Source organism: Lampetra fluviatilis, chromosome 34 (genome assembly GCF_964198595.1).
Source record: "Lampetra fluviatilis chromosome 34, kcLamFluv1.1, whole genome shotgun sequence".
Classification (NCBI taxonomy): Eukaryota; Metazoa; Chordata; class Hyperoartia; order Petromyzontiformes; family Petromyzontidae; genus Lampetra; species Lampetra fluviatilis.
The window spans coordinates 8,679,401-8,701,677 of NC_136308.1; the positions used below are offsets into that span (position 1 = coordinate 8,679,401).

The window sequence follows — 22,277 nt, forward strand, 5'->3', positions numbered from 1 at the left end:
TGAAACCGTCACAGCAAAATATCTGTACCTTATATAGTGGTTAAGGGGGGAGGAGCCAGGAAGGGCAGCGGGGGAGGAGGAGTTGTGAAGTGGTCAATTACTGCTTTTTGTTATACTGCTGGGTGGATAAATGAATTAGATACGATTAAGCCGCTCTTTGTTATGCTGTTTGTGCGCAAGTCACTGTGGGATGAATGGACTCGTGGTCAGGGGTATATACATTCCTTTAAGATAGGATAATGGTCGGGGTCGAACCCACGACCTCCTGCATACCAGGCGAGGTAGTAAACATCTGGCCACCGTGGCGTTCTGCGTGCATGACGGCTGTGTGTGTGTGGCTGTGTGTGCGCGCAAACAGATGCACGTTGCAAAATAGGTGCCCTCACTCCAGCGTGGCCTCACACTGGGTGGACATTGGCTCTGGGATGACTCTGTGTCCTACTCTGGAGTTTACCACCACGTACATCAACGCGGATGAGAGACCGCAGGTCAGCCCCACGTGATTGTTCTTAAGCTAGTGATTGTGTGTTGAAGTGGACGCCTATAGTTTATTCTAGATTTGAAGTTTTCGTGACTGTAAGGACCCATACTCTTTGGTTCTTTTGGTAAAGTCACGTAGGTGAAGAAATATATATATAGTTTAACAAGAAGTTCTGTAAAAATCAAACGAAAGTTCTTGCACTTGATTTGCTGACAGCGACGATTGGCGGGTAATTACATACAGCATCATCGGGCTATTGCTGAATGATGCTGGATGTAATTACCAGCGAAACGTCGCACTCAAATTTAAAAACTTCAGTTTGGCATTGTAATGATCGTGATAAGATGTAAGGCACTTTGAGATGCTGTGGCATGTAAGTGCCCATTAAATGCAAACCTTTATATTTCTGTATGTGTGAGACTTTGTGAGTGTTTTTTTTTTATCTACGTGTGTATATGTGAGTTTCTGTGTGGGTGTCTTTGTGTGTGTCAGATTTCTCTGAATGAATTTCATGTGGGGGAGTTTAGACGTGCGTGTGTCGGTTTCTCTGTACGTTTGTGTAAGTTTCTCTGTCTGCACATACTTGGGTGAGTTTCTGTGTGTGTGTGTACGTTTATCTTTGTATGTATGCATGCTTTTCTCTGTATGTGTATCTTTCTCTATATATGTATGTTAAACTGATTTCGCACTGTACGTAGTCAACCGTGCTATTCGGAGGTGAGCAAATTTCTCCGTACCTTTGAGTGTGCGCGAGATTTTCTCTGTGTGCTCCTCTGTACACCGACGTGTGCCTGTACGTGATATGCTTGGCGCGATTGCAGGAGGTCAAGGTTCAGGTGTCAGGCCTTGTCCCTGAGCTCAAAGACTTGGACTTGTGGTGTGAGTATGAGGCGACCAAAACCAAGCTCAGCTACGTAAACTCCACGCTGGCCTGCAGCCTCCCACCACCCGCCAACCTCTCTCAGCTCTCCTCAAACGAAGGTGTGCCCAGCAGACGCGTGGCGTGAACAGTCACGTGGCATGAGCAGTCGCGTGGCATGAGCAGTCTTGGGCCCTGGCGCAAGAATAACGTTTTTTTGTGAGATTGCGTAAATATAAATACGTCGTTAAACCTGCCAACACCCCATACATGCCAATTAGTAAGGTTTGTCAAGTGAACAAAACGTGCCAGTTACTCCCGGTGTGGTGGAGAGTAAACCCACAACATTTACAATGTGAGTGCCGATGTTTTATTTGGTGATTACAACCAGGACAGGTGGCAACCCCAGCCTCCTACGATGTAGACCGAGGCGCCCTCGGTGGTGTCGCGCGAGCAGTTCACGTGCACGCATCCGCCAATCACAGCCACCCGACTTCAGGACCTGACATTGCTGCACCTCCCAGGAATCTCGGAACGTTTCCACGTTGCCTACACCTGAAGCCGACAGTGCCAGGGCCACCAGTCGACCACCAGCGCTTGCCCCTCCCCCCACCCCAATGCACCACGGTTAATCTGGTGTCACGTTGTTCACTTACGGTTCGCGGGAATTTGCCATCGGGCAGGTGCCACGACGCAGATGCTCCTGTTCGCGTTTGCTCCTCCGGGATGACTGTACAATGCTAACTGTACAAGGCCTTGACCTTCGATCACTGTCAATATAAATATCATATTCAGTATCCCTTTGGCTTTTGATGCACGCCACGATGCAAATTGCTTGAACTTGACATCAATAAGGTCACGAGCATTAGACACTCCGCGGAATGAAATGCGATCATGCAATTGGGATTCGTACAGTGTCGATTGTGAGCCTCATCTCCTGTGGGTTGGTGTGTGAGTGCGTTTACGCTTGGGCAAGCAGAGTCTCGCTGTATTTGTATAAGCCTTAGTGCCCTACCATGGCGTAGATGCATGTAGAGATGCATACCCTCCCCCAGCCTGCACTGACCAGCCCTGTGATGAAGTATGGTAACACAACCTCCATGACTGAAAAGTGTGCGGAGGCCTTCATCCAGCAGTAGATAGATAGAGTACGAGAGATGATGTTATATACCATCGCTCTTTAGAAGTCACGTGACAATTCATTGGCTAAGGCCAAATCTGAAGCTCATTGTGCATGCATCCAATCACGCTTAGACTAAATACTACGATATTACTGAAAATTATTTGTATTTTACCTGTTAATGTCCACTGAGCTAAAAAGCGCTTTTTCAGAAGCGACCTGGCAACAATTGATAGCTCAACAAAGTAGCTTATTACGTGGACATGTATAGCAGCCAAATACTCAAAGAGCATCCATAATAGAGGTTTTTGGGTTTGATCGCGTAAATATATAAATGTGTCGTTAAAACCCGCCACCACCCGACACAGCCAACTAGTAAGGGTTGTCACTTTAAACAGAACGTGCCAATTCGTCACTCGTACAGCCAAGCTCTCCAACACACGGGTGGTGGCGGGTTTTAACGACATATTTATATATTTACGCGATCTAACCCAAAAACCTCTATTATGTATGATATTGGTCACGTGTTAAACTCAAAGAGCACGTTTCTAAATGCGGATGGAAAAACCGCAGGACCCGGAGAAAATTCATGTTACCACGGGGAGAGACATTCAAACTCCAAATATACAGCAGGCGTCAGGGTCTGGATCGAACCCACGACCTGCCCAGCGAGGGAGTTAACATCTTAAGAAGACTTGAAACAGAACAAACAATATAGAAGAAATGAGTAATACAAAACGAGACAAAAAAATATTAATTCACCAGCCTTTGGTCGATCATTAGATGACTACATTCCAGCGCAATTCTGGATTTCCTCAAACGGTCACAAAGCAGTTTGCTTGTGCGTAGCCAAACTGAAACGCTGAAACGTGTGGCTTCCCGCTCAACCGCAGGTTCCCGGACGGTGACAGTCTTCATGGTGCACAACCAAACCCGAATACTGTCAGGCAACGTGACATTCTACAAGTGCTCAAACATCGGAGCAATACATGTGAACATTCCGTAAGTTCAACTTCTTGTTTAACGAGTTGCTTTTCTTTTTAGTCGAGGTTGTTATTGCTTGTTAGGTATCTGCCCCTTTTTTCGCAAGCGTTGTCCTTTTTTCTCTCTTAAAAAAAACGTGTTTTTCAATTCACCGTCACTTACGCCACAGCCCACCTATATGGTGACACGTGCAACCTCGTGAATTGTGTGCACGTCGCAGCTTGCAACCTCGTTGTTAGAGTGGGGCAACGCATGCCGGTAATGCATGCGGACAAACAAATTAACGGTTGTCACGACGTGCCCGCAAAAGAAATAAAACATCTATTTGGGGAAAATCACACCGTTACATATATAAAAAAAAACATTTTGACTGACTCGCTGGTTGGCACGCAAGTGAGAGTGAACCTGTAGTGACGTCACCCACACCTCACAGGGTGTTGCGCTTATCATCACCCACCCTACCCACCTTGCACCCCGGGCCGTGTATCCCATGAAAATGCGTGGGCCGTGCCAGTCTATATGCTATACGGCTGTGAAACATCGTACCTGCTCCTCTTTTGCCTGGCAAAAAAAATTACCTTTTGTAAGGCGTCCAATATATGATTTGAACGCGTGAGAATAATTTTACGTAGTATGCAAAGTACAGAAACGTCACTCATACCGCTATGCAGTATGTAATGCACTGTTAGAAGGGTCGATGGCCGTCGGTGGGGAACATGAATGATGGGAGTCGCAGCTTACGAATGGAACGCATCTGGGAAGATGTCCATTGATGAGTTGGAGTGATGAAATCAGCCTGTACCGACTGTGCTAGGCGGATTGTTACATTGCAGGATCGTGAGGTATCAGTGCAGACCTTCGATCAGAAGTGGATAGGACATGGCTGAGATGATGACGATGATGATTTTGAAGAGAATGCTCTTACATGGGCGTATATTTCTTCCGGGCATATTGGCGCTTTGCAAACCACTTTGAACGCTGCTTCCAACTGATGTTTGTTGTATGTCATCTGCTGCCAGCGTGAGACACGGAGATTGGAAAGAGGCAGCAGTCGTAGAGGCCACAGCTTCTTTGTGTCTCAGCCACCACTTGGCCTGCCACAAGTGGGGTGATGTGTCGAGTGACCATATGCTACTAATAACAACAACAACGAGAATTATTCGTACATTTGGCAATCACACCATTCTCATAGCATACGGTTACCACAAAGGCGCTATGTTTCACAGATGGGGGGTATAGTCTGCCAGTTGGGGGGGGGGGGGTAACCAAATGAAGTAATTAGTCAAGTTGTTGACTTGCTGATACATTTATTTTGAGCGTGACGCCAGCGCGCATGGCCTACGCTTGTTCACACAACGTCAAACAACGTCGCGGGATCCGTGACGTCCACAACTCGCAGGGACGGTGCCGTGGACGGAGTTTGCACGGGGGCGGGGGGCGACACTCCGACCAAAATGGGCACCTTTATACAATTATTTTCAGTAGTTTACAATTCAGATAAAACAAAATGAAGTTATATTCACCCGGGATTCCTAATGTGACGGACAAAGCGAACCCCTACCCGCCCGCCCGCCTGCCCCCCAAAATATAGAAGCCAAACTCCGCCTATGGACGGCGCGCATTCGCGGCCAACACGCCCGCAGTATTAACCAGGGCGGTCGCCCGGTATCCAACCGCGAATCCGTGCAACAATGCCGGCGAAATAGCGACGCCAACCGCTCAGCTCGCGTTGCCGCCTCGCCGCGTGACCCGGCCTGGACCGCGTCGCGCCCAACCGTTTGCGTCGATGCGCCTTTTCCTTTTTTTTTGTTGCTTTGCCACCACGAGCAGTTGCACCAGCTGCACGGACAGAAGATGGGCCTGCCACTGGTGCGCCGGCGAGCACAGCTGCGTGTCCGCGCCGTCGCAGTGCTCCGACGTCAGTAACGTGGTTACGGTACGTAACACGAGGATGATGAGGCTGCGCGCGCCGCGCTTTATCGCCGCCGATACGTCTAAGTGCACGAATGCCGCGCCGATCTGCTTTTTGCCGAAATTACTTTAGAACGCCATTAATGGCCACCGCTGCAAAGAAATATCACAGAGGGCTGCCCATTTGAACGAGTTGAGTCACGGTGAGAACTCGCCAAACGGTTTATCTGCTGTTGAAGCTTTCTTTGCTGGATTCGGCTAAGTGGTCATTCTGAAGAAGCAATAAATGCTTAAGTAACCCAGATATGTCGGTAATGACGCGAGTGTGCATCGATTACCGCGATTGCCGGTGCAGTATCTCTCTCTTTTGGCTGCCGTTTTGGCCATTCACTTTGCTTCACTGAGGGAGAGAGAGAAAAGTTTTAAAAAACACACAAACTAGGCAAGCAAGTCTAATAAGTAACCTAATCATTAATAATTACACAGCCCTTTGTCAATCCCCTGCTGGATGAAAGCCTTGTCAGACGTCGTTCAAGTTTCATTTATTAGGTATAGCCCTGTGAGCCATTCGGCTCTTGAACAAAAAAACATCTTAAAGTGACTATGTGCAAACAGAAAATCCAAAATATTGCAGAAAAAGCACCATACACCAACACTGTGTGCAAAAATCCCAGTGGGATGCAAGTCGTGTCGGTCTTGAGAGTTGTTTGACTATACTTCACCACGTTGGTCAGCGTACGGGTTGATAAGGAACGGGAGAGGGGGGCCCGGGACCAGGACCAGAATCAGTGAGAATATTTATTTAGACTGCAGGAGGAATCTGATGAGATGTAAAGCTATTTTTCACAGATGTCCAGTCGGGGCACGGGGTAAGAACGTTACAACAACAAACAGTACAAAAACACGATAGGAGTACAGAGTACAAGAAAGGTAAACAAATCACCCAAACACAAACACAAACAAATACAACACTGAACCCTCCTCATCCTACCAGACAAAGCCCACCGAGGTATGAACTTATTTTTCAAAAGCGACCTGCCCACAAATGATAGCTCAACAAAGTGGCGCATCATTTGGACATTTAAAGCAGCAAAATTATCTGAATAGTCTAAACGCATGTTGCTATGATGATCACTCGACACTGATGTTAACCATTGCTACGAATCAAGTTAAAACTGTCTGCATTCACGGCACAGTGCTCAGACTTCCGCTCCACCGCTCCGCCGATTAAACTTCTGACCTCTCTCAAATCTTTAACTGGTCACACGTGACAAAGTGTTTTGTTTACCAGAGGTATATTTTGAAGGCTAGAACTACTGGCAAATAATCGAAAACTAAATTGCCAATTTTTATTTTTGCAGAATCGAATCTTGCCAATGGTGCGTATGGACACTCGAATGAATACAATAGACCCACAAAAGAGAGCACAAATATTCACAACTATCATCATTAACACCGTCCATTGACTGAATTTTAGTTTGATTTAAAACAATGGATAACCTCACCAATACACACTTACTATCGATTTCGATTTAAAGCTTTCGTGACTGCAGGGATTCATCTTCTTGGTTCTTTCGGTAAAGTCACGTAGAAAGGAGAATAATCAAATAATAAAAATAAACATAATAAAATAATTCTCACAGGTGAGAATTCTCACCTAATAAAGTAATTCTCACCTGTGAGAATTCTCACCTGTGAGAATTATTTTATTATGTTTTATTTTTATTATTTTATTATTCTCCTACTACGTGACTTTACCGAAAGAACCAAGAAGACTTACTATCGAGTTGAAATAAATCGCCCACGACTGATATGCATGCGAATGCTTTCATTCAGCAGCGGATTGAGTGAAGGTACAATTTACATTATTTTCGCTATTATTTGTTATTAATAATTCACATATGTTTTGATTGTCAAAGTGTTTGCAATGTAATTGCATGAGTTTCCGTCCGTTTTCTTCTTCTTTTTAATCTTGGGCAGCCATGCGTGTTGCTTTTTTTCTAGGAACACGCACACACCCGCCAACCCATGTGTATTTCATCTGAGAATGAGAAACCCGTCTGGATTAAATTTTCCATTGCATAAAAAGCCACCACTAAATTTCATGTAAGGGAAGGACAGACAATTTATATGCTCACCTACACAAGTGAAAATGTTTTCCTCAGAAAAACAAAACCGAAAAAAAACTGCACAAATAGGGAAAATACAAATAATGTTTCAATAAACTTAATAGGTTGATTGAATAGGTCACAGGTTAAATCACGACAAGGCTACGTTGCTTAGTGGGATCATATTTAACAATTTAATAATTTGTAATGTGCAGCGCTCACAGTTTTCGTTCGCCTCTGAGTGAGAGAGAGAGAATGATTCAGAGGCGCGGGAAACCACAGATTGGTGAGGAAGGCAGTCATGGCCGGTGCCACAACATTTTCCCAAGCTCTACAGTCCTACATTGGGAAGTTTGTCCAACTCCATTCACGAGTGTTTTTACATGTGGGAGGAAACCGCAGGGCCTGGAAAAAACCCACGGGGGCGGGTGGCGGTGGTGGTGGCGGGGGGGTTAAAACACTCAATCATCGTACAGATGGAATACAGATGGACATTAACACACTTGGCGTACTGCCATGCTCTGGCAACCCTGGAGATAGCGACCTGGACGCCTACGGGTAGGGATTGTAGGTACAGTACCTTGAACGTCTTTCGTGCCGTACGTTGCCAACCGTGGTTATCGGAGGTGCGGGGGAAGGACAACAAATAAACAAACAAAAATCAGTTCTAGCAAAAAAATTAGCGAGGGAGTTTCGCGAGTGCGCGCGATCAACCAACGCCGTTGATTGACGGCGATGTTCCGACGCTTCGTGCGGCCGGTGCGTCTGCTTGGCGCGGTCTTGGCGTGGCGAAGCACTGCGTGATTGCCATTTCCTGCCAGGATGCAAGTGCTTGCCCCCGCATCACGGCCTCTTCCAGCGCGGGGCAGCCCTCCGCGAGTGGGAGCACGACATCCCTCTTCCTCAACACCACCAACACCAAGGCCATCAAGGTACCCCACTGCCGCCCGGAGACTCGGCAACACCCCGTGGCTCTTGTTTCAGCGTTTCGACTCAGGACGGTGGAAGAATGTGTCCGTCATCTCTGTCCGTCTGTCTGTTCATAGCGGGGTAGGGGCATGATGGGGTGCCACGGTGGTGAGATGTGCACTACCTCGCCTGGTATACAGGAGGTCGCGGGTTCGATCTCGACCCTGACACCTGTATATTTGAAGTTTGCATGTTAGAATCAACTTGCGTTTTAGAGTATTTGGCGCGCTGTAAATGTCCACGTGATAATCCACTTTGTTGAGCTATCATTTGTGGCCAGGACGCTTCTGAAATACATATTTTTTTTGTTTTAAATCCTGTAAAGATGTGAACCAATATGAACCCAAATTTAGTATACATTTCCTGTTGACGTTAGAAACTAAGTCAATAAAAAAACATTTAGGCATTAGCTCGATCTGTCCATCCGTTTGTCCATCTCTGTCTGTCTATCTGTCCATCTGTGTGTCCATCCTGAACGGGAGGTGGGTGGTAAACACGTTGTTTTAATTGAGCGATGTTATTATACTAGCTCAAGAAAGGAGGCGATGGGAGAGAATTCCAAAGTGGAGCAGTGCGTGGGAAGCAGGAAGAGAAGTGCTGTTGTGATCTACAGTTTGGCGGTTGCATACTTTATGGATGACACGAAACAGTCGCGTCTTCTATCCTGAATCCTCAACATGGGTGGATAAATCAACGAGTGAAGTTCACAAGCCATGCGAGAAGGGAAACAACGGTGATAAGGGGGCGACTGACTGCCAGTGAGCAAGTGACTGGAGATTCAACATCCCACTGTTTCCAGATGTAATCAAACAACCAACTAACAACCCAAAGTGCTTGGGCCTGGAAAAATTAAATTAAGAATCCTCTCTGAACCCAGCTGGGCTCTGGCAATGAAGACCACAGTTAAGAGAATCATGCGTTAGATTTACGACCTATTACAATGTTAAAGAGATCTGATTTCTCACAACGCATTCACCACGTGCCCACTGCAGACTGTGCGGTGGGAAAGGGTCCAATCCCAGTCCACCCACCAGCGCCTGCCAGCAGCATCTGCTCTCACTGCAGACATAGCTCGTCCTTAATCTTGACCCATCTTCATACGAATACTCCCACAAGAGCCCTTTAACTGTCCGCCGCCTCCGGTAGCTGTTCATTCGGCGTTATTTTCCCGTTTGATGTGACAGCTTAGCAGCTGCGTATGGTCTCGGACTAAGCGCGTAGACCAGCAGTCGGAGCCGCTCACTCCCGATGTGTACAGTAATTGCTCTTGGGTCAACAATGCGATATCCGCAGCCGCCCACTGGCTGTTGTGGGTTTATTGCCAACGCCGTAGGGGGACATTAACCACACACACCGCGGCACCGTTAGCAGGCGTGGGCCATCGCCCACAAATTGCCATCGTGACTAATCCCAAATTTTGATAGTTACTCAGTAACTCAGCGGTTTCTTTTTTTTCTCGACAAAGAGCTCTCACGTCTGTTATTCATTGGAGTGAAATGATACACCCCCGCCTCCCCCTTCTCCCTCACCTCATCTTCCCCCACTTTGACGCAAGTGCATAGATTCTGTGAATTGTTATCTTTGTTCAGTTTCTCAATTTACATGTTGAGGCCCCTCTCGTGGCTGCAAGGGGTGATGCAAAACCCATTACACGCACACAAACTGAAGGTGCAGCCCCTGCAATTGCACTTTGCTGGCACGACTGCTGGTGGAAGGGCCTCCACTGGGAGCTCTAGAGAGGCCCTTTACAATGTTTTTTTTTGCCAACTCGTCCTCGCTGTCAAATATGTTTTGTGACAGGTGGCAGTGTCCACACTTTACCCCACCGCATGCCACGTGCCGACTGAACGGCTGCCATGTACCCACGTGTGCCGCTGGGCAGACAAGAGGCGGGGTGGGGGGGGGGATCTAAGAAACTTGCACCCTTGTTTCAACTGCCGTGCCGGGATATCGAAGCAGAGGCCTTTGGATCAAAAGTTCAGTGTTGAAATCATTACCCCTTTGGCATATATGAACCTTATGGCGGTACCCCGGGGGGGGGTACCATAGTAGCCCGGCTCTCGCATAATGTCCGTGATGCAGTCACGTTTAGTCTGTTGATGGTCGGCGATGCGGCAATCGACTCATCTCGACGAGCTGTACTCACGATGCACCACCACTATGGTGTACACGATGCACCACTACTATGGTGTACACGATGCACCACTATGGTGCGTACCGCGAGCGTTCAGGGTCTCAGCGCAATCATCGTCCTCGCTGCGTTTCGACATCGCGGAGTGGCACTGATTTCAGATTGATTGGGGCCCCAGTCGCGGAGTTAAGTAACACCCCTGGAAAAAATAGTGTCCCAGAAATAAAATATTTAATTGCCTCGGCCATTTTGTGTTATTTGGATTCATATCGAAAAATAAATACGTATGAATGGGTGGATAGATCACTATGCTTCTAATAATTTCTAAGGTGTTCCCTTGAAATAAATAGTTGCAGCTAAAAAGGAAGTTTTTTGAATGAATGGGCGTGCCTCTTTGCAGGACAAGAATGTGAAGCTTGTGTGCAAGATTGGGACGAAAATCATCGTAGATGCAGAATGGGTCGACGCAGACACCATCAAATGTTCTCCCGTAAAGGTGAGCCCCGTACGTCAGGTGCCCCCAAGTAAGGTTATAACGTGAATATAAATGTTGTCGTTAAGCCACCACCACCCCACACACCCAGTAAGATTTGTCACGTGAGCAAAACTATTTACGACTTCAGCACACCGGTGTGTTGGAGTAAACCCACAACATTTACAATTTAACTACTACGTTTCGCTGCTTGTAACTACAACCGGCTTCATCAGGCCATTTTGCCACAATTGTGAAGAAGTCTTCTTGGTTCCGGTCTTTAAAAAAAAAAACGCAAAATTTCGGTAACCAGAGGGGGGTTAATTATTATGAATAACTTTGGTCGCGACAACCTACGTGTTCAACTAGGATTAAACGTCGCGTAGCTTACTCGCTGGGGACTGAGATGCAGGCGGATATGTGAAACGGTCGCAGACTGTACACGCGAACATCCGGAGGAAATGACAAAAGTGAAGCGAAAACCTGTCGAGACGTGAAATGCTGTTTACGGTGCGTTAGACTTAAGCGAGCGTCCGCGAGATTTAGAACACGCGACTGAGTGACTCTGAGCTTGGCTCCGCGCCTCTGAATTGCGGCCGTTACGTCCGCAAATTTGCGCGCGTTATAAATTGCATTATTATTATTGTAAAAAGGTTGGATTTGTGACCATCTGCAGGAAATGACAGATACACCGTGCACAGACACTGATAATCAGAATTAGCGCCCTTAAACAATAATTCTCAGGGCATTATGCGTGGCAAGGTGGAAATAGTTGAACAACAACCAAGGAAAGACGAAGTGAGAAAGACGTTTGAAAATAACTAGAGAGAGAAAGCCATCATACACGTATACGTTTTTAGTCGAGATTTGAAGGTTTGTAACGTGTCTGCGTAGTCCCCTGACCTCGGAACGTCAAAGAGCTTCACAGTTCAGGTGCCACAATTGCGAAGGCGCCGAGACCGTGGTGAGAGTGAGCAAACAAAAATCTGAGGACCGTAATGACCTTGATGGAATATACGTGGCCGAAGAAGGTCATGCAAGAAGGAGCAAGTCCATTTAAGTGCTTGAACACCGGTAAGGAAATGTTTAAATGACTACGGCTACGGACAGGGAGCCGATGAAGGGACAGGTGTGATGTAATCCTTGAAAGGTGTGAGCAGTTAGCAACCTGGCCGCCGCGTTTTGAACGCACCACAGACTGTTCAGGAGTTTCCTCGGGGTTTCAAAAATCAGGGCACTACAGTAGTCAATGAGGGAGAAAACAAACGCGTGGATTGCTCTTTCAGTGTCTGCAGTGTTAAGGATGTGTTGGAGCCAAGATGTGTTTCTCAGGTGGAAAGGAAAGAGGTTATTTAGGGTTCTGTTGACATGGGGCTGTAAGGATAAAGTTTGTTGATCTCATGGTCTTGATAGACGTTCCAACCATCAATAACCAAGTTAAGAGGGATTGAATTGGATAGCTGATGGGGGGGGGGGGGTTACCGACTAAAATAAGCTAGGTATGGGCAGTTCATTGGTCTGGGCGGATAAGTGACGTTCAAATGTATACACAAGTGGTTCTTCGAATAATTAACAGCAAAATATCAGTTGGCACCGATGCTGATGCATTGCCTGGACGTCAGAGAGCTGTTGATGGTACGTGGGGTCTTCATTCTTGCGTGTGAATTGTGACCATGACGTTCTCTTCGCTGTGTTGCAGCTGACAACCAATATGATATCGGAAATATTTCCGGTGAATTTGGCTTGGAAGAGCAACGGTGCTTCAGTTGACAACCCAGATAACATACAAGGTTTGCTGCGGTACACCGACATTAACAAAAAAACACTCAAGCGTGATTCTCGGCAGCGTCAACAGCAGCAAAATCCGCACCATTCTTACCATCAGCATCGCCATCAGCACCAGTAGCAGTAGCCATATCATCATTGTCAATTGTATCATCATCCTTGCCTTCAATGTTATTACCATCATCATCATCATGATGGCTATTTTCATCACCACAATCAGCAGCTGCATTTTTACCACCGTCAACAGCCACATTATGTTCATTAGCAGCAGTATCAGCAGCAGAAGTTGTCAAAGTAGCTTTGTTAATATCATCATCATCATCATCATCCTATCATCAGAATCATAAATCATCATCATCGTTGTCATCAACATTTTATTCGCCATCATCATCGTCATTGGTGATTGCCATTCATCAGGGTCGGATTAAGTTTGATGGGGGGCCCATTGTTCTAGTTTTGGGGGGCCAATCCTCTACTGGTTTATCACCACCCGTGCCCAAAGCCAAACACTGCATGGTTGTTCCCTTTCGTTATTTTAAGTCCAGTTTTTAAATGTGATTCACGAATTGTAAAGCTCCATCAAAGTTAAAATATACAGAACACATTCATATTTTCGCCACGAAACTGGTCAGAATAAAGATTGCGATGGTATGATTCATAAGCATTTTTTTTAGGTTAGGCAGCCACATAATGTCTTGGCCAAATTTACGTAATGAAACAAACCACCACCCAACATGGGCTAACAAATGAAATGTTCACGCGGTGTGCAAGAGTTTAACGTGCCAATTGTTATTGTTTGAGCTCACCAGCAAGTTGAAGATCAATTCTCACAACCGAATTTAGCAATAATATAACGCGACGTTTTCGCTTGAAACTGCACCAAGTATATTCCTGGCACTTAAAGCTGTGGGTTTAAATGACCACATGACACTGTAGAGTTTATCATAGTACCACAATCTTGTATTGAAATTATTATAAAGCTGTACGTATACATTTGGGGGACCCTCAAAATCCAAGGCCCCAATGGACCGTGGCACCCAAACAACTTGTGCTGACCTGGCCCTGGGTCACGACGTTCACTGTGAGTGTTGAGTGAGCCCTGCTTTCTCACTCTCTCCTTTCCTCTCCCTCCCTCTCTCTCTGTCCCCGCGTGTCCCGCTGTGGCCCGGCCGCGACCGCAGTGGAGGTTTACACGTGCGGTGGAGCAACCGTGGACTGCGGCCAATGCTCGGCCATGCGTCACCGGCAGCTGCGGTGCGAGTGGTGCGCGACGCCCGACGACGCCGTCCCCGGCTGCAGGCTCAACACCACGTGCCGGCAGCCCATCGGGGAGTGCCCGGCGCCGGTCGTGACACAGGTCAGACTCGCGGTCACGACGAGTACTGACTGGACCTTGCTTTGTTGGGGGGGGGGGGGGGGTTCAGGACAAACAAAAAGTCCGGCGGACTTCAGCAATATAATTAAGATGGGGGTCCATGGTATATATATTTTTAAAAACCATTCAGAATATTTACATGTTCTTGGTTCTTTCGGTAAAGTCACGTAGAATGGAAAAAATAAAATAATAAAAAATACAACATAATAAAATAATTCTCATATAATAATTGTGAGAATTATTTTATTATGTTTTATTATTTTTTATTTTATTATTTCCCTTCTACGTGACTTTACCGAAAGAACCAAGAAGATGAATCCCTGCAGTCACGAAAGCTTTAAATCGAAATATTTACATGTAAAGTATAACTGCCTCCGCAAATCAAAGCACCACATCTCCACAATTCTATGGGTACCCCCAGTGACAGCTGTCCACGTGTGGCACAAGGCGACACCTTGCCTGCAAGTCGGCATGGGTCTGCCAGTGACGGGCGACGATGCTGCTGTGCGTGTAATCCCCACTGAGCAATTTGCAGTTGAAGTATTTCGGATTTGGCAATTTTTTACCATCACGCCCACGCGCACTCAATGTCCTGCTCACCTCGAATGACTTCACGCGACCTTTAACGTTCACTGTGAAGCTGTCGGCGCGTTCTATGCAATGGTTAACACACGCTGCAGTGATGACCAGGGTGCCCTGCCAGATTCGAACTTAGAACCTTTGTAACAAGCGGCAAACGCTCTACCGCTGGTTTACGTCTCCTCACCCATGCAATGGCCTCTCTTCTTCTTTCTTCTGCTGCTTCTTCTGAGCGGAGACAGAGAGAGCGCGAAGGAATTGACTCGTTGTTAGTTGTAAATGACGTCCTACGCTGGAAGGGCCGTGAGAAAACGGGGTAGTTGTAAGGAAGTTGACAAGTGAAGGGTTTTTAACTGACACTTGTGAATTTTATTGTTTTGTAGACATTGCTTCATGAATGAAAATCATTTTATTGATGATATACAGCACTGTATGTTGATCCACTCCTGGATGGCGGCCACCCAAAGCTGTCTACTTGGCCATGCTGGTCAGTGTGGGGTTAGAGAAGTTATTATTTTTAATTAAAACGTAGCTTTTCTGTAGTGATGTGATAGTCGTTAGTTTTTTTTCTGTTTTGTTCTCGCACTGAAAACTATTGGTCAAGTTTTAATGTACACTGTCGGACACCAGTAACGCCATGAGAGATTTGGGAACAAAAATAACTGCTGTGAATTGAAATTTGGCATTTTTTTTAAATATTTGACCGTATTTCACCGTGCCGGTCAGTTTGGGTTGGCGAAAAGGTGAGGGAAGGCGCGGTGGAGGGAGCAGGATTGTTCCAACTACCACTTACCAGAGTTGAACCCAAGACCAGGAACAGAACTCGGATGACAAGTTTGCAGTACAGTGTTCTAACCACAGCACCACCCAAAACAGGAAGGCAAATTTATAACGTTTAATCTGATCAACTGTAGTGGCAAGTGCAGCTAGTGATCACCTGCTCAGGAAAGTATGTTATGATGCAGAGATGCATACGAAAGCATTTACAAATACAAGATCTCCCATGTAGCCAGAACAGACTGTTGGGGCCAGTGCTGTTTGCGAGCACCTATGAAGGCCGGCATAGTACGCATGGGGGTGGGTGGCCAACACCACGCCTGGCCGCCTTTGTCTCCCTAGTGGCGATGTTTACACACCGCACCAGGTACTCATTTGAGACTGAGTTGACCTAGGAGAGGCCCAGGGACAGAACAAATAATCGCCACCAGTGTTGGCCGTGAGCGGGAATCGAACCCCGGTCGCCTGGTTCGTAGCGCAGCGCGCTAACTGCTGCACTACCGCTGCCCACACACGCACACACGCATGCACACACACACAGACACACGCACACGTGCACACACACGTGCACACACACACAGACACACGTGCACACACACGCGTGCACACACACATGCACACAGACACGCGTGCACACACACACGCGTGCACACACACACACGTGCACACACGTGCACACACACGTGCACACACACGTGCACACACACACGTGCACACACACACGCGGGCACACACACACACGCGTGCACACACACACACGTGCACACACACAAACACACATGCACACACACACACGCGTGCACACACACGTGCACACACACACGCGTACACACACACACGCACACGTGCACACACACGCACACGTGCACACACACACACGCGTGCACACACACGCACCGTCGTGAGGCTGCGCGAGGGGGAGTGACCGCCGAGCGTGCCGATCGCAGTGGGTGGCCTCTCACCTCGTTAACCCCGCAGCAGCGCCACAGAGCTCGTGCCTTGCTTACTTACGTCGTTTGCCCGTTGTTTGTTTAGATTTCTCCCCAGAGTGGTCCACTCCAAGGAGGCACTCGCGTCACCATCACGGGCAGCAATATGGGCGGCCGCTTTGAGGACATTGAGCAAGGGCTCTTCATCGGAGCAGCCCACTGCAGCCCGCTGAAGGAGTTCTACGAAGTGTCCAAGCGGTGTGTGTGGCTCTATGCATGCGCCGCGGTAGACGGGATGTTAACCACCTCGCCTGGTATACAGGGGGTCGTGGGTTCGATCCCGACACCGATGCCTGCTGTGTATTTTGGAGGTTGCATGTTCTCCCCGTGGGGTTTTCTTTGGGTCCTCTGGCTTTTTTCCCTCCACGTTTAGGATCAGCGTTTCACGAGTATTTGGCTGCTAGGAATGTCCACGTGATCAGCCGCTTCGTTGAGCTATCATTGGTGGCCAGGTTGCTTCTGAAAAAGAGCTATAAAGCTCCGTGGGCCTTTCCTGTAAAGTTGTATACATATTAAAAACACATCCCTGGTACAGCCTTTAACAGACTGTTGGGGCAAGCGCTGTTTGCGAGCACCTATTGAGAATGTCACGGTACATGTGTGGGGGTGGGTGGCCAGCACCAAGCCTGGCCCGCCTTTGCTTCCTATATTACCCCCCCCCCCGCACCAGGTACTCATTTAATGCTGAGTTGACCTAGGGGGACATCGAACGTAAACAATAAATGCCACGTTCCTTTTTTTCGCCAGCATCGTGTGCGTCACGAGTCGCAGCAACGTCACCGGGACCCAGGTGCACGTGCACGTGAATGGGAGAGTGTCGGAGTCCACCGTCACTTACACATACGCGGTGAGTTCCGGATGGTAGCCCTGCCTATCGGGTGCCTCGTTAACTCGACACAAGCTTCGTATCGTATACATATACGTATAGCAAAAAACTCAACTCATTCGTCGAGGACACTGTGTGGGGAGCGGTAGTGTGGCGATTAGCGCGCCGCACTACGAACCTTGGTGACCCACGTTGGAGTCCCGCTCAACACCATTGACGATTATCTGAACCGGTCCTGGGCCTCCCCTAGGTTGACTCAGTCTCAAATTAGTACCTGGTGTGGTGTGTAAATATCACCACGAGGGAGACAAAGGCGGCCGGGGGTGGTGCTGGCCACCCACCTCCTCGTGTGCCGTGCCGGTCTTCATAGGTGCTCGCTAACAGCACTTGCCCCAACAGTCTGTTAAGGCTACACGGGGGATCTTTGTATTTGTTTAGCCTTAAAAGGAAAAATAGATCAGAGTCTAAATTTGGGGCAATGGTCCTCCACAGCACTGAAGGGCCATTGCCTGAATCACCGCCGATGACAGAGCGTTCCTTTTAAAGCGACGGTGTTATTTTTGACGAATGTGTGCAGTCTTGTTTTGGTTGTTTGTGAGTGTGCACCCCTGCCGATGCAGTGTCGCCGGACAATGTATTTACAGAGTTGATACAACAACAAAAAAGACTCGTTTGACTTTGCCTTTTAACATTAAAACACATAGTCGTGATGGAATTTTCACTCATGGACTTTCTTGAGAGCACACAGAGAGGGCAGAGAGATTGATTGACTTGGAGTTGGTTATGAGACTTTTTATCTGGAAATTCGTTTCCGAAAACTCGTGTCATTTTTGGCTTAAAGGGTTGTTGAGTTAAGAGGTCATGCTAAAAAAAATATCCTGAAGCAAAACATTAGTGCTGGATGCAGCCACATTTGCCAATGCGATTTGTAAACGTGATCCTTTCCAGTTTATCGATAGTTCACTGTAAATGGGATATTTTATCGAGGGACCCCTATTGCTGCGTGTTGTCTTGGTGTGGTCTGGGACTGTTTCATTGTTACTTTTTCTGCCTTGCTCAAGGTTGATAAAGCAGACTTAATTAATTATTTTTGTGACCTGCTCACATTTTTCTCCATGTTGCACTCCTATCGCTTTTTGTTTTGTTGTTGCAACTTGCTGATCCGCCCATACGGGGACACGTGTTGACAAAGAGCTTCCATAGCTTATGGGATTCCGCCTGCAGTCTAAAATTAAGATTCTAAAAGATGATGATTATCGAGCCATATGTACCATGCAACTTTTAAATTGGGTAAAAAAGCATTTCCCTACCACGATAATCTCACGACCTTCTCAACTCTCTCGCCATTCCACGCCGTTTTATTGAGCCGAGAGTTGGGAATGGTGTTGTATATGGACGTTTGTATGTTGAACTTCTTTCGCACCATACGTGCTAATCGGAGGTGCGTATATACATCCAAGTCAAACAAATAATGGCCAAATGGAGACTTTGGAGGAACTTAAACTTTAACATTTGTCGGCATTTTTCAAACACTCGACGAAATTTTTCCACGCGGCCATTTGCAGCCGGAATGAGACCCAAGAATTTCCTTTCAGGTTTCCTGAAACAACTCAAATACAACCACAAAACATAGCCCAACGACTCTCCCACTCACAGGACCCCAAGGTGGACAAAGTGGAGCCCCTGAAGGGGATCAAGGCTGGTGGCATGGTGGTCACCATCAGGGGGAGAGACCTCGACGTTGGTTCCAGTCTTGATGTCCGACTTGATGCGAACAAATCCTGCACGATACTCAAGTGAGGACGCCTCGAGTTGATACCACGCAGCCCATCTGCTGCACAAGGGCGCCACAGTGGCGAGATGTTATCTACCTCGCCGGGTATACAGGAGGTCGTGGGTTCAACCCCGACCCTGACGCCTGCCGTATTTGGAGTTTGCATGTGCTCTCTCCCCGAGGCCACGTGGATTGTTTTCCAGGTCCTCCGGTTTTTCCCTCCACATTTAGAAACACGCGTTTTAAATATTTGGCTGCAATAAATTTCGACGCGATAAGCCACTATGTTGAGCTATCATTTGTGGCCAGGTCGCTTCTGAAAAAGCTATATAGCTCAGTGGTCCTTACCTGGTAAAATAAAAATATTTGGCCACTGACCAACTCCAGGACTGGCTTATCGGCCAACTGCCTGGTAGGCCAGTGGCCAAATTGAACCGTGTCGGAGACCTCGGCACAGAGTGCAGCGTTCTGGTTCACGTATTAAAACTAAAACACACATTGATTCTAATTGTGGAGGGAAAACTGAAGGACTCGAATAAAAATCCACGCGACCTCCTTGTACACCGGGCGAGGTAGTTAACATCTCGACACTGCGGCGCCCACCATACACATGGTGATCATCGCCCCCCTACTCGAAGACTAATGTCCGATGTCACTTTTGCAAATTCAACTTAGCCTGGTATTTTGAGTTGATCAAGTTGTGAAACGAAATCAACTTGGGACTTGTTTCACTAAACAAATGTATGTCTCTTCCCAGTAAAATCAGCACGGTGATCAAGTGCAAGATGCCAGAATGGGACAGCGTTGGCGAGACCAACATCTGCCTGTACTGCGATGACAGCAGGCAGTGCCTCTTGGAAAAGACGGATAAATTCAAAATCATCGACAACCCCATGGTGGTGAAGCTGCACCCGTACAAGAGCCACAAAGAGTGAGTGTGCTTACAAACGACATCAACAACAATAACAGCAACATCAATAAAAACATCAACAACAATAACAAGATATTCTTGGTTCTTTCGGTAAAGTCACATAGAAGGGAAATAATAAATAATAAAAATTCTTGTATTATATTAATATTATTTTATTATTTCCCTTCTACGTGACTTTACCGAAAGAACCAAGAATATGAATCCCTGCAGTCACGAAAGCTTTAAATCAAAACAATAACAACATCAACAACAATGACGTACTCCATGTGCAAGTTCCCAGGTTGGGCTCTGTGCCGAGCATTTCTTCTTTTCAGCTTCTGCCACGCGCTATTGCGAACATCTTCAATTAAACTCCCGAAGCTGCCCACAGTAATGCATGGTCGAGGGCATATGAGAGAGGAAACGCTCGATGCGCAGCCCAGCCCAGCCCAGAAAACAAACACTTGGGTTACAAGTGACCGCAAGACCTCACGCGTTAAAATAAACAACAACTCACGTGTGTAACGCACTTAGAACTTACCGGTCATCTCCGATGGTTAGGATTACATGTGGAGAATAGGAGCGAACGGGGGCTTAGCAAGGGCAGGAGAGAAAGGAAGCGGTTAAGGGAGTCCGAAGGCACGCCGCTGAACAGGAAGGTTTTGAGCAGAGACTTGATGCAGAGAGAGCGAGGAGGCCAAACGGAGGTCCCTGTGGAGGGAGGTCCAAAGGGTGGAGGCTCCGTGGTTACAAAATTGAAGCCACCAATGCGCCACAACACGCACCGCGTGCTCACAATGTCTTTATGATTATTGCTCTTCTCATTATGGATGAATAGGAGATCTACCGTGGCTATGCTGATCTCTAAACTGTCTCCGAGAGCTCTGCGCATACATAGGTGTACGTGCAGGTGGGAGCATCTCCTGTGCGCTGTGACATCATAGTGCCCTACGTGCCGTTTGCTCTTTGGCGACGGACGCAGCTTCACGATGTCGATTTATCGTGCAGTTGTCGTTTATCAAGTTGTCGGCGTGCATTTCATCTCTCGTTTCACTGCCGCACTTTAGGGGAGGACGACAAATCCAGGTGTCCTTGACGGGCGAAGTCGTGGCGCAGAAAGTGGCTATGAGCATTCACCTGGACAGCACGGAAGTGAGTGTGAGTATCCACACAACGGAGCGCGGTCTCTCCCACTCACACACAGCACAGACTATCCCACTCACACACAGTGTGGTCTCTCCCACTCACACACAGCACAGATTATCCCACTCACACACAGCACAGACTATCCCACTCACACACAGCACAGACTCTCCCACTCACACACAGTGTGGTCTCTCCCACTCACACACAGCACAGACTCTCCCACTCACACACAGTGTGGTCTCTCCCACTCACACACAGCACAGACTATCCCACTCACACACAGTGTGGTCTCTCCCACTCACACACAGCACAGACTCTCCCACTCACACACAGCACAGACTATCCCACTCACACACAGTGTGGTCTCTCCCACTCACACACAGCACAGACTATCCCACTCACACACAGTGTGGTCTCTCTCACTCACACACAGCACAGACTATCCCACTCACACACAGTGTGGTCTCTCCTACTCACACACAGCACAGACTATCCCACTCACACACAGTGTGGTCTATCCCACTCACAGCACAGACTATCCCACTCACACACAGTGTGGTCTATCCCACTCACACACAGCACAGACTATCCCACTCACCCACAGTGTGGTCTATCCCACTCACACACAGCACAGACTATCCCACTCACACACAGTGTGGTCTATCCCACTCACACACAGCACAGACTATCCCACTCACCCACAGTGTGGTCTATCCCACTCACACACAGCACAGACTATCCCACTCACACACAGTGTGGTCTATCCCACTCACAGCGCAATCTGCTTTAGGAGGGTTTTCCCAGTGATCTTTCCTGTGCTGGACAGAAAAGCAATCCCGTTCGTACGTGTCTCCTTTCTTGAAGATTGTTACGATCGTGGCATCTGAGCAATCTCATCCCAACACGTCTCACCTGTACAGCAATGCCCTCTGTCCTGTCTGTACAGTACCGCACGTGGCCTCTATGGAGGAGGTGTGCATCTCCGGTTTGATGTCATTAGACGAAGTCTCCATTCGGAACTCTCGCGGCTGGGATGGCAGTGAACTCTTCCCTGTATACATACTATAATCCAGAACGCACC

At 47.6% G+C, this 22,277-nt stretch overlaps 1 protein-coding gene across 1 annotated transcript in view; it reads left to right on the top strand.

Annotated features, from left to right (window-relative positions):
• PLXND1 (plexin D1) overlaps positions 1-22,277 on the top strand; it is an 89,435-nt gene that overhangs the window by 13,254 nt on the left and 53,904 nt on the right. The window contains exons 5-17 of the mRNA XM_078872456.1: positions 359-488; positions 1,303-1,462; positions 3,354-3,462; positions 5,275-5,380; positions 8,285-8,395; positions 10,964-11,059; positions 12,735-12,825; positions 14,002-14,177; positions 16,587-16,738; positions 17,288-17,387; positions 19,023-19,162; positions 19,898-20,071; positions 21,118-21,208. Coding sequence (XP_078728582.1) covers positions 359-488; positions 1,303-1,462; positions 3,354-3,462; positions 5,275-5,380; positions 8,285-8,395; positions 10,964-11,059; positions 12,735-12,825; positions 14,002-14,177; positions 16,587-16,738; positions 17,288-17,387; positions 19,023-19,162; positions 19,898-20,071; positions 21,118-21,208 — 1,636 coding nt within the window. The remainder of the gene's footprint in view (positions 1-358; positions 489-1,302; positions 1,463-3,353; positions 3,463-5,274; positions 5,381-8,284; positions 8,396-10,963; positions 11,060-12,734; positions 12,826-14,001; positions 14,178-16,586; positions 16,739-17,287; positions 17,388-19,022; positions 19,163-19,897; positions 20,072-21,117; positions 21,209-22,277) is intronic.